General features: G+C 40.8%; 1 protein-coding gene across 2 annotated transcripts in view; it reads right to left on the bottom strand.

Moving 5' to 3' along the window:
- Window positions 1-12,816, bottom strand: part of UTP20 (UTP20 small subunit processome component) — an 86,522-nt gene that overhangs the window by 64,388 nt on the left and 9,318 nt on the right. The window contains exons 8-15 of one of the 2 annotated variants that reach the window (XM_040984217.1): window positions 12,551-12,706; window positions 11,387-11,533; window positions 10,825-10,959; window positions 9,763-9,840; window positions 7,991-8,169; window positions 4,478-4,633; window positions 4,260-4,352; window positions 2,246-2,347 (exon numbers count right to left, since the gene is read on the bottom strand). In XM_040984217.1, coding sequence (XP_040840151.1) covers window positions 2,246-2,347; window positions 4,260-4,352; window positions 4,478-4,633; window positions 7,991-8,169; window positions 9,763-9,840; window positions 10,825-10,959; window positions 11,387-11,533; window positions 12,551-12,706 — 1,046 coding nt within the window. Of the gene's footprint in view, window positions 1-2,245; window positions 2,352-4,259; window positions 4,353-4,477; window positions 4,634-7,990; window positions 8,170-9,762; window positions 9,841-10,824; window positions 10,960-11,386; window positions 11,534-12,550; window positions 12,707-12,816 lie in introns of both variants that reach the window. The other variant, XM_040984211.1, reaches the window with a different exon arrangement.

The following is a 12,816-nucleotide window of genomic DNA, read 5'->3' as shown; positions in this document are numbered from 1 at the left end:
AGTGCTCAGCCTGGCTGGAGCTGCATTAACAAGGAAGAACAGGCTGAAAAGGTGGGAGGAGCCACACAAGGTCCCACAGAACCCCAACAGGCAGGACACTCCAGTTTCCTCCCCAGTGGGATGGGATACCACTACAGCAAGGCTTCCCAACAGTGGTGCTGGAGAACTCTTTGAAGGTGGCTCCCTGTGCGCTGCAGGCTACTGGTGACATCCCCCGCCTGACCCCTTAAAGTCACAAATGGTCGGTCCTCTGTTCTTCCCAGCTGTGCCCACCATGTTCTCAACCAATAACCTCAGCCAATAATCACCCACTGTGCTGGTGATGGAGTGACATGGTTGGCATTGATGCAATAAAGAATCACTCCGGCTGCTAGGTACAGCAGGGCAAGGGTAGCAGCAACAAAATCCACTGGGAGACTGGCACAATAACCCGGGTAGACGTGGCACCTTGTGTCAGGGCCTTTGTTCTGCAGCTGACCTCCTTCACCTGCAGTAACACTGCCAACCCCTCAGGGCATTGTTGTGAGGGTAAAATTAAATAACATTTATAAAGGACTCAGAACAGGGACCAGGATAGGATAAGACACAATAAACATGATTCATTATTTCATCATTACTGCATGTATTGCGCCAATTAACCACTTAAGAAAAAAACACCTATATCCTTCAGAGAGATAAGTTGGGGCTAACTAATTTATCCAAGAGTGCAAGATTATGGAGTTAAAAAGCAGTAACGACTTGAATCCAGGTGTCTAGCCGTGAGAGATGCTTAAGCAGTACACAAGGACAACACCATGAAGAGTCCTGCATCTACACTGGAGCGCTACAGCCCCACGCTCAAAAGCTGAGCCACTAGCAGAGATCTTCAACCCCTCGAGGCCAAGCGTCACTTGGCCACCCCCAGGGGACATGCTATGTGTACATTTTGTTTCAAACCTCTACAGTAAGTGTCAATCTCCCATACCACAGTCAGAAGTGTGGAAAATTCAAACAGAAAGGTCAACATAAAGGGGACACAAAATACAGTAAATAACCCTCCTGAAAATGAGTTAGTTCAAGCCAATTCAATTAACCCTGGGGAAACGTCAGCTTCATGCAGAGCTGCAAATATTGGTCTCCTTTATTTCTCTTCAGTCTCTTCTCAGCAGTTGGAGGGATCCAGTTTATTCCCAGGTTATTCCCCCTGCTAAAAATTCCCCAGGGCCTCCTCTTTCAATCACATAGAGGCAAGGGCTCTCCAGCAACCTGAAGGTCACTCGGTCAGCCACCTGATCCTCGCCTCCCACTCTACCTCCTGACTCCTCTGGCAACAATGGCCTCCCTGCTGCCCAGCAGTACCCAGACCAGAGCTCACTGATTATTCCCCCAATCACCGCCTTCAGGTTTCGGCTGAAATCTTCTTGGTAGGGCAGTCCCTCCTTAAAACCACCCCCACGTCCTGACCTCTGGACTCTCCCTTCACCTGGCCCTGCTCCATACTTGGCACCTTCTAATAGAATGCATATTTTACTTATTATTGTTTAGTGTCTCTTGCTGGAACATGAAGGCAGGGAATTCTGTCAGTTTCATCTACTATGTTTCCCCAGTACCTGAAACAGGATGCACTACATGAGAAAAGCCAACTAAATGTTTACTGAAAAGGTAAACAAATTAAATAATTCTTTTAATGTGAATTAATAAATCTTCCTTAAAAAGCATGGGAAATAAAAATGAGCTAGGCTCCAGAAAAACTGAAACAATTTTAACAAATTTCCAAAAGGTCTTATATTTAGAAAAAGATGAATTATTAGTACCTCAATAATGGTCTTGTGCCAAAATCAAGGGCTGACTTCAATTTAAGTATGAAACAAACCAACAACGGGGTTGTTTCAGCGTACGGCGAAAGGACTGCAGGCATATTTTTTGGAATGCAGCTTAAATCAAATTGAGGCAGACTGTGACAGCAGTTAGGCTGGGTGCGTTGGAATCACTGAGAAGTTACGGGCAACTCTTGAGCATTACTGTGGCTGGAGAAACTGGGCTTTGCAACACTCATTTATATATACCATAAAATGCAACGTTACAAAGACGAATCTGCACTTAAAGACTGTCAAAACTCATATTTACGACAGCTAGATTAAATCTCACCATGTGAATGCAACTCCACACTTGCATCTGTGGTATGGAGATTGACAACAGATCATACAAAAGCAGAGCACTCACAGCGTACTCACTATTAAGCCAGATGGAAGACATGCTTACTTACAGCACTAAATTTTTCACACGTTCCACAGGAACCAAACGAAGAAGCTCAGAAGACTCTTCCAAACTTATCAGGGTGCTTACGGCTTGGCAAAGAACAAATAAGCTTCCTAAGGTCAGAAAAACAAGGTGAAAAAAAAAAACCCAGTTACTTAATTCCTTAACATAATAACTATCAAACACCCAATTATCTAGCACTTGCTACAGGAAGTTGTTAAACTAAATCATATTCTGAAGAATTACAAGTCAAATGTCCAAATGTAACAGAAACGTACAGGAAAGAGAACTTTACAAGTCTTCTATTTATTTGCGTTAAGATACCCAAAAGCATTTTCAGAAACAGAACAGTAACATATGTTCCACTAATTATAACATGGATGGAGCATAATGGTTTCACCTACTCCATTCCTAAAACTAGATCTCCGTGTGCAACAGACTTGAACTTCTCAAACACTTAAGAAGTTTTCTATAAAACTTATGCTGATTTCACTTCTCTAATGTGTCAGAAGCCTCACAGCCAGTGGCTACAGCTGGCTAACAGACTCTTGTGCAATGGTTGAAATCCTGGGCTGATATACAGCCCCGATCCACTGGGGGACCACACTAAGTCACAGGTAGCCACTGGGGACTTGAGCCTGCAGAGAATCCACACTGCCGCCTGACAAATCTGCTTCGTACCTGATGGGAAATGCAGCACATTTAAGTGCTGCATTTAAGTGCATTATGCAGCTGTGTTGGAAAAAAATACTGAAGTTAAGTAAAATGCCTGTTTCTCAACCGCTGCTCTCAGACTGCAGGTGTAGCAGCATATGACAGGCAATGCTGTTTGGGGCAGGATAGTCTAACTCTGACTGGACAAAGAGCCATGAAGATCTTCCAACAGATGTTGTTCTTGAATTGATTTCTTTTTAAGCAAATAACAATCTTTTATTTGAAGGTTACAGAACAAGAAGGAAAGACAAAAATAAATAGAGTTCATCCATCCACTAGTTCACTCCCCAAAAGACCAGGCTGAACTAGGCCAGGCCACAGGCAGAAGCCCGGAGCTTCTTCAGGCTTCAGCTTCAATCTCCACTGCCTTCCCAGCTGCATTAGCAGAGACCAGGTATGACAACTGAGCAGCCAGGACTTGAACTGGCACCTATATGGGATGCTGGCATTGCACGTGGAAACTTAACCTACTATGCTTCAATACCTATCACTTGAACTGAGTTTTGAGAATAAGAATATGTATATACATACATTCACCTAGAGGAAGTGTATAATAGAAATATCATAGCAAGATGTGAAGATACAATGCAGTATTCATCTCCACTTCCAAATCAAAGATGGACTCCCAACGAAACTGTTAAATATATTTGACAAGAGGATGCTGGACTCTGACATTCTCCATATCTACAATATTAGGATACACTTAAATAGCAGAATGATGGACTTACAACCATTTTTGAAGAACAATACTATTGTGATAAAATAGGGGAAATTGGTGGGGGAAAGTGTATCTAGGGAGGGGAGTAGGGGGAAATCCCAGATCCTTGGAACGGTATCATAGAACGAATTCATTAAAAATAAATAAATAAGATAAAAAGAAAAGAAGCTACTGAATGACAAAAACCAAGAAAGGTCTCTGGGCAGCGGGATCATTTGTTTAAGGGCACTCAGATGGTTAGAATGTGTCTAACTTGTAGTGATGGCAATGCCTGCAGCATGGGCAGGTGTGAGGGATGGGGAGTAAGACACAGGCCAGGGCTTAGCCATGAACTGTCTTCTACACCCTGACATCCTTTTGATGTTTCCCCTTCCAGATGTTCAAGCCACCTTGACCCAGTTACCAGTTGATGGGGAACAAGTCAACCAGGAGCATCTTACCATCCTTCTGCACTTACTACACGGAGGAGGAGAGAGCAGGGGGTGTCCCAGCAGGACACAATGTTAGTATTATTCTCTGGAATCCCGTATGTTTAGTTAGTTGGGGTGTGTCAGAGAAGGAAGGAAAGAGAACAGGCAGTGATTGTGACTGACCTTTTCCATAGCAGCCTCGGTCAACAGTCCTGAAGAGTGACTCTATGCAGCTCGTGACCACGGCTGTCACCTTCTCCTTCTCCAGAGGTCTGGCCAACAAAGGGGGAGACAGCCACACAATGATTGTTCCCAAAGAAAGGCAAGGAGTAGCGAACGTATTTTAATCAGCACACTAATTATCTCTTTCCACACAGAGTGCAGTTTATTCCCTTACCTAACATGAGGCAGCACAACCAGGGCTGCCCAACACTGCGAAAGGTAAGTGCTCTCATTATCCGGGGGTGACTGAACTATGGATAACAGCTGGCTCAGTACTGGAAACTGTTCCTTTCCTCCTTTGGATCTGCTCTTCTTCTGCCTTAAATAGGACCTAAGGGACAAAAAGATCAACAGATATTCAAAGCGCAAGAATGTACTGGCTCTTGACCTAGAAAGTCTGATATAAAACTGGCCTCTTCCTACGGGGGGGGCCAGGCAGGGGAGCACGAAGCTGGTCATATTGTGATTGAATTTCAAAAAGTGAACAAATTTTCAGTCACAGGTGTGTCAGCTCAACTGGCTCTACCTGCTTTCCATTCTATTTCAATCTGCCTCCTAACTTCAACAGATTTCATTTTTTTAAATTGATTACATTGCATTATGTGAACACAGTTTTATAGGCACTGGGATTGCCCCCAACCTCCAAACCTCCTCCCATGGTGAATTCCTCCACCTTGTTGCATTGCCACAGTTCACATTCAGTTGAGATTCTTTCATTGCAAGCATCTACCAAGTATAAAGTCCAGCATCTTATTGTCCAAAGAAGTTCAATGGTTTCTTGGGGAGACCATCTCTGGTCTGAAGGTAGAACCGGCAGTGTATCATCCCAATCAATTAAAAGCCCTGACATTACATCAGTAACTATTTATAACGTTATGAAACTATTGACATGGTATTGAGTAACCAATATGTTAAAAGAGAAAAAAAAGAGAATGCAAGTTCTGAACCACATCCTGTGACTTCTACATTGACATTTCAATTATTAGTTTATATACAACTGGTTTCTATCACCTTAAAATAGCTATAGATTACTATTCAGCTGTCTCATGTCTATTTTAATTTTAGTATTTAGCAGTTTATAGTGTTGAATCATGATTTTGCTGAACCTGGCTGTTTTTCGGGTAGTCTAACTGTATAACAAGACATATGTCAACAGTTTAGGTGAACAGTTTTAGGAGGGGTGTGCAGAGAAATCTTCAATACCCTAGTGAGGAGTAACTAATCTTTGTGTCCCACCCAGTGAATTATAAGTGCATCCCTGCTGACCATTTCCTGTCTGTTTCTAAGCTTTCCTTGTTGTTCTCTTAACAGAGATTTCAAGTTCCATGTGTTCCCTTCACAGTTTTGCAAGTTTCTAACAACTGGAACAGCAATTCACTCAGTGAGATTTCTGGCTAGGGCATGAGGCTGCCATGAAGTTAATAATAAAAAGTCACTTCTTTTGCCCTGTGCCACTCTCCTGACATAAGCAAAGATACTAGCTTGGAGTATCCTTGGAGAGATGTCACGTCTCCTGAAAGGTTATCAGCAGACTCAATGCAGTTCCTTTAAGAAGTCTGTGTAGACACAGAAAAATTATTCCAAAATTCATACAGAAAGGAAAGAGATCAGGAATAGTTAAAATCATTTTGGGGGGAAAAGAGGGGGGGACAAAGTGACAGTTTCTGTATTTAAAGATCTTTTACAGTGACACTCAGCCAGCAAGGTGCTGGGTGAGGATAAACATGGAGATCAAGGGAACAGGACAGAGAATCCAGAGGCAGACACACATACAGATGTGCCTAACCGATCTCTGACGAAGGTACAAAGGACAGCTCAATCAGGGAGAAGAATATCCCTTTCTCATCAAATGCTGCCAGGGCAAGTGGACACCTAGAGAAAGAAACTTGATCTACATCTCAAATCTCACATAAATAGTAACTCAAAATGGATGATGGGACAAAATGTAAAAGATAAAATGATAAAAATTTTTAAACAAATATAGTAATAAAAGAAAATCTTTGGGATCCAGGGCAGAGCAAAGCATTGCATGAGCCACAACAGAATAATCTAAAACTATCCTCTGCAGACCAGAAGAAAATATTGGCAAATCACATTATCTGACAAAAGGATTTACATTTAAAACACATAACGCATTCTCAAAACTGGAGAAAAGAAATATACTTGTATCAAACTGGCAATGATAAAAAATAATGATAAATATCAAAAGTTGGTGATGGAAGAGAAAATAGATCACTCAGATACTGCTGGTATAAAATAGCACAGATATTATGTAAAACCAACACTTCTTACAGAACAAAGCAAATACCACACAACTCAAAAATTCTATTTTGGGGTACTGAAATGAAAATGAAAAACTGAATGTTCACGACATAAAAGCTCCAAGCTGGATCTAACTGTTCTTCATAAATGAATGAATAAATAAGTTATGCTACATGCAAACCATGAGACACTGCTTAGTGATAGAAATCAGTGGATACTGGGATGCACAACAACGAGGAGGAATCTAAAGCAATTAGCTGAACAAAAACAGCCTATGTTAAGATATAAACTATAATTCCACTTACATTTTTAAAAAATGAGAAATGCATATTATGAAAAATCTATGCATAATTTCCAAATTTTTTTAACTAAAACAAGCTGATGTTTTGAATATTATTTCCACAAATTTTTTGAAATACCCTATTATTCTTAAAATGGCAAAATGATAAAACATGGAACAGATCAGTGAGCCCACAGTTTAGGGATGGAATGGGAGGGGCAGGGTGACATGGCTACTAACAGGTAGCATGAGTAACTCTTTCAGGCATGGAAGAGTTTTACGTCTCCACCCTGTTGGTCCCACACACCTCGACCAGGGCTAAAACTGCAGAAGGTCATATACCCCCAACTGGACACATATTTAGATAAAAGCACAGACTACTGATGAAATATGAGCAACGGTAGTGGATTGTACTAAGGCCAATGTTCTAGTACAAGTTTCGAAGATGCTGCTAATGGGCGAAATTGGATAAATCAGATATGGAACTATTTCCATTATATTGGAGCTACAAGTGCAATTGTCATTATTTTCAAAACTCAAAAAATTTAACAATGACATCTTTCTTTTCCTAACCATCCTTCTAGTAACAAAATTAACAGGTAGTACAACCTTTGGTGTTTTTCTATGCTTACAAACAATGAATATATATATATTTTTAACTTTCATTTTTATTTGAAAGAGGGAAAAAGAGAAAAATGAGAGACAAAAATAGAGATCCTCTATCTACTGGTTAGTCTCCAAATGCCCCCATAGCCAGAGCTGAGGCAGGTTGAAGGCAAGAAACTAGAACCCAAGCCAGGTATCTCCCAAGGACAGCAGGGACCCAAGAGCTTGGGCCATGACCTGTTGCCTCCCAGGGTGTGTGTTATCGAGAAGCTGATTAAAAAATACAGTAGACAAGACTGAAATTAGTCATTTCTGGTATGGGAAACAGGCATTCTAAGCTTCAACGTAATTGCTGCAACACCACAAGCCCTTCCTTACTTTTTAAACAATTTCACAGAAACGATCACATCACATACAATTAGTATAAAGTTCACCACCTGTCTTTTTCAGTTACGTTATCACAGGCACCTTTCCAACTAATAAATGTAGGTTTTCATTTTTTAGTGTTTCTAACTGTTACAACAAAGACCGAGAACTTACCCCACGGTTTGAGCTGAGAAAACCAGGGGGTACTTCTCAATGGCCATTGAGCCGGCCGCGGGAGGGGCTGCTTTGTTCAGAACGAGCTTTGCCAAGATGGCCAGAGCTTCATCTTTGACCTCTGCGTCCTCCATCAAAAAACACTGCTCAATGTACAAGAGAAAGCTTGGTAGGAAGAGCTGAAAATAAGAAACGGAATGTATTAACAGACTGAAATCTCAGAACACCTAGCAATGAAAAGACTCTAACTTAAAGAAAAAAAAACAAAACAGAAATAATAAAATAAAATAAAAAGACTCAGGAACCAGTGGCATCAGACATCTCCACAGGAACGATGTAAGCCAGAGAGAGTGAATTCCAGTCTTAAAAACCGGGAGGGAAAGATTTGGAATCCAGAACCCTAACAGCCTACTAACAGCACACATGTGCGTACACACACACACACACACACACACACGCACACGGACATTTTCAGATAAGCTGAAACTCAGGGATTTGTCTCACACACTCCTTCTCAGGAATCTCCAGGACATCGAGACCATCAAAATGGGGCAATAAATTCTAACAAAAGGAAACCTGGGACCCAGGAAATGGCAGAGAAGCAGAAGGAAACTCTTCCAGGCCCTTCCAGGCACTGGCTGAGAAAGCAACCCATTCAGACCGGAAGTGCGCTTTGCCATGTGAGAAGCAAGTCTACTGCTATTGGAAGATGGACTCACGGGCCAGTGAGCTCTTCAAAGGAAACAATCTCTCATTTATAAACAATGACCCAATTTATCAAGTCTAGGGAAAAAAAAAGATGATAGTAAGAAAAAATATCATGTAATCATAAAAATACTTCTTGTTCACAAGGAATATGTATACAGTAAGCATGGCTTCAACCAAAATGTTTGTGCTGTGACTTTGTGAGAGCATGAAGGTATGAAAGCACGGGAATTCATCTATCAGTTTTCTATTAACCAGCACTGAGATGAACAAATCAAGAAAAAACAGTGGTAATAAGGTAATTAAAAAGTATCCACACTAACAAAAAAAGTTACAAATCATTAGATGCGGCTTCTGCTGGTGACCAGAACAGAAATGAAGGACAAACCATTACCTTCAGATCTGACCAAAGTAAGACAAAAGTAAGATTCAAACAGCGGGGGAAATAAGGTGTAAAGAAAAGATGCAGTTGCTAAGAAAACCAGAGTAAGATGAAGGAACCTCAGGGAGCACAAAGAAACAGGATCCAGGACACACAGAGAAGCAGCTTTTCTCTGAGACATCACTGAAACTAACCACTAGGATGGGAAGTCGGAGAGGGAGGCTTTCATGAAATGTTACAGGATTACTGGTTAGGGACAGTGCCAAATATTTTATGGAGATGATAAACTCAGCATTTGAGAAGATTTCTTTTAAGTACATACTTTGTAGCAATAAAATAATTTCTCAAACTTTGCACTGTAGCTTTTTCCGAGAGTATTTTCTTTGCCTCAAATAACTGTCTATTCAACTGTTTAGTTTCATCATCTTGTTCCATAACTATTTAAATCTTATGAAAAACTAAGTTGGCCACCAGATTTCATTTTAAATACCTCGGCATATGGAATTAGATTTCAACTGTGACCTAGTAGGAATACAATGTCTTAAAACTCACTAAAATATCAAGCATTTGTTTTACTCTTTTCAAAAGAGAAATTTAAAAACAAAATCACAGAATTTCAAATATTAAATCTCACGATAAGCTAAAAACAAAACAAAAAAAACCTCAAGCTTATTAGCTCACTTACCTGCTCAAATTGCTTCATGGCAAATAAGACTTCTGAAAAATCCAATATTAAACATCTTTCAAATCCACTCTCAAAAACCTGCGGAGCACATTAACATATTAATTAACATATTAGTGTGCATTCCACCCCCCCAGGATCTGGGATGACAGGGAAGGGCAGGCACTCCCACCAGTACTCTGTTTTTTCCCAATACTCTGTTTTTTCCCAAACAACAAGTTATGATGGGCACACACTTATGAATCTACATATGGCTCAGTCTAGATGTTGGTCAGTCCTCTTCCAACTACAAGGAACTATGAAAGGACAAGCAGTGCAATCTCTACACCTTCCCAGGTGTATGGCTGAACTACATGAAGCAGAAGGATGGAAAGGACCTATTTCCAATCCTACCTTCTTTCAATCCATCCTCCAAACTACCCGAAAGCAAAGCTTATCAAGTCACAGCCTGGCTTAGAATGAATATTTACAGGAACCTCAACTACTTGGTGGAAGAAACTCAATCCAACTTCTTGAGAACAGGCACTTTTGCTGGATCCTGCACCACACCTCATGAGTCTTGGCTGCACAATTATATTAACATATATCTTTGTTTTTCCCCCTCCCAATGGTTGTAATCTCTTCTCTGACTTGCTATAGAACCCTTGGCCATCCCTAAACCATGTACTTTGAAAATTTTTTTTCTATTCTTCAACCCTACAAAGAATTCAGAGTCCTAATTCAACAGATGTGCAATTGATTAGCTAACTAGCTTACAAACTGCTCATGTGACTCTTTTCACATCAATATTCAAAAACCATTGGTAGTACAGCATTCAACCTGGAATCTGTAGTTCACACTCAGGACAGACTAAGCTGCACAGGCTTGTTGAATATTTACTGTATCAATTAAACTTTTACTACACTTTACTGTGCTTATTTCCACGAGAGCAGGCAATTCACTACTCCTTAACAAGAGTAACTTCCTGACGGCAAAGACTTTGTCACACTCCATTTGTATTCCCTAGCAGGCTTACTCAATGCTAAAGACATTACTAACTGCTCAATAGTTGTTGAAGTAAATTACTTTTTCTATGGTTTCACTGATGAGGGTCTCCGCCAAGGAAACATTTTCACCAAGGATCAAAGCAGAAATTACATTCAAGAGGGTCTTCCGGCAAGATGTGGAGAGATTGGCTATATGTAATGTTTGACTTAACACCTAAAAAAAAAAAGTAAACCAATAACTTTTAGCAAGCTACTTAAAATATATATATATATATATATTAACTGTTGCTGCAAAGGCAGATCAGATTTAGAGAGAGGCAGAGAGAAGGAGAGATAGAGAGAGATCTTCTACATGCTGGTTCACTCCCCAAATGTCGTAATAGTCAGAGCTGAGTTAATCCGAAGCCAGGAACTTCCTCCGATTCTCCCTTGCAGGTGCAGGGTCCCATGGCTTTGGGGACCACTACTTTCTCTGGCCACAAGTAGGGAGCTGGATGGAAGTGGAGCAACCAAGACACCAACCAGTACCCATTTGGATCCCAGCACTTGCAAGGTGAGGATTTAGCCATTGAGCCATTATGTCAAGCCCAGCAACCTACTTTTTAATAAACAGAGTCAAACAGAATAAATTGGGAACTCACCTTACAAACAACATCAGGCATGGTTATCTTTGCTCCATTTCCATGTTTTATAAGTATCAGATATATTTCTAACAGCCTTGTAATCTGTTCAGAACTTTCACAGCAGTTAACTTTTGTTACTTTGGTATGTAGATCCAGGAGTGATTCCTGTGGACAAAGAAGTTAATAAAGTCTAAGTATAAAATAGCAAACTTATCTGCTAACCCAATAATGAAAACATTGTATGGAAGAGTTCAACTTTTCATCACTCTGCTGTGGAAGAAAAAGACGTACCTACCAGGGCATCACTAACAACGACAGGCAACCAACACTGAGGGCTCTAAGTGTTTTGGATGTACTTGCCCTGTTCATAGCATTCTGGAGGAAGAAAATATTTCCACTCCATGTAACCAATGGAAAGACTGAGGAATAGAGACTCTGAATAATTCCCCATGTCACACCAGGTCAAGTCATACAGCCAAGATTCCAACAGGCTCCAAGCCTCTCTTAACCATTATACTCTACTGCATCCCAAGATGCTCTTCGGGTGAGGACATCCGGCCCAGGCTGTCAGACTTGCTGGGACACCCACACACTGCCTCACAGCGCCTGGCTTCGAGTCTCAATCTGTTCCCCGAGGTCAAGCTTCCTGCTAATGCACACCCCGGGAAGCAGCAAGTGATGGCCCAAGAGCTCTGGCCATCCGCTAGGGAGACCTGGATGTAGTTCCTGGCTTTGTCTCTAGCTCCAGGCCAGCCATAACAGGCCTTTGGGGAGTGACTCAATGGATGAGGAATTTTAAGCTTCTCTCTGCCACTCAAATAAATAAATAGCAAGTATGAAGTGAAGAAAAGCCTTTAGACGCAAGTACAAAGAAAACAATTTTTCTTCTAAAGCAAGAAAATCATTGTTCCTCAGGAGCATGGACAAGGACAATAAATAATAACTGAATCTCAAACTGTCATTTTTTCTCATATACATTAATTTTTATATTCTGTATATTAATTATCACAAATGAGGAAAAATGCACAATCTTTGTCTTTTGGGGACTGGCCTAAGTCATCATACGTAACAGCCTCCAACTGCAAACGATTATAAATATAATCATGAAGGGTGCTTTGCTAAACTAAGAACTACAACAATAAACGAGCCTCCTGAAGCACTCATTGGGAAATCAGAATTTACCTGTAAGCAGTCAAAAAATGTACCAAAATGTTCCTTGTAGACGTAGGACACGGTAGATCTGACCATGCTTTTGAGCGTTTCTCCAATTAAAACCCATGGTAGTTGAGCTTCTGTTTCTGTAACTGGTCCCAACTTCTGCAAAATCAGCTTCATTGACTGTGAAACAAGAACCATTGAAATTACACACTGCCTCTCACATTTGGGCATTATACTGATCACCCTCATTATATGACAGTCGCCTTGAAAACAAATCTGTTCCGGGGCAG

Source organism: Ochotona curzoniae, unplaced genomic scaffold, assembly GCF_017591425.1.
Source record: "Ochotona curzoniae isolate NIBS_2020 unplaced genomic scaffold, NIBS_Ocur_1.0 contig_1014, whole genome shotgun sequence".
Taxonomy (NCBI): Eukaryota; Metazoa; Chordata; class Mammalia; order Lagomorpha; family Ochotonidae; genus Ochotona; species Ochotona curzoniae.
This window is presented reverse-complemented; position numbering and strand designations above follow the sequence as displayed.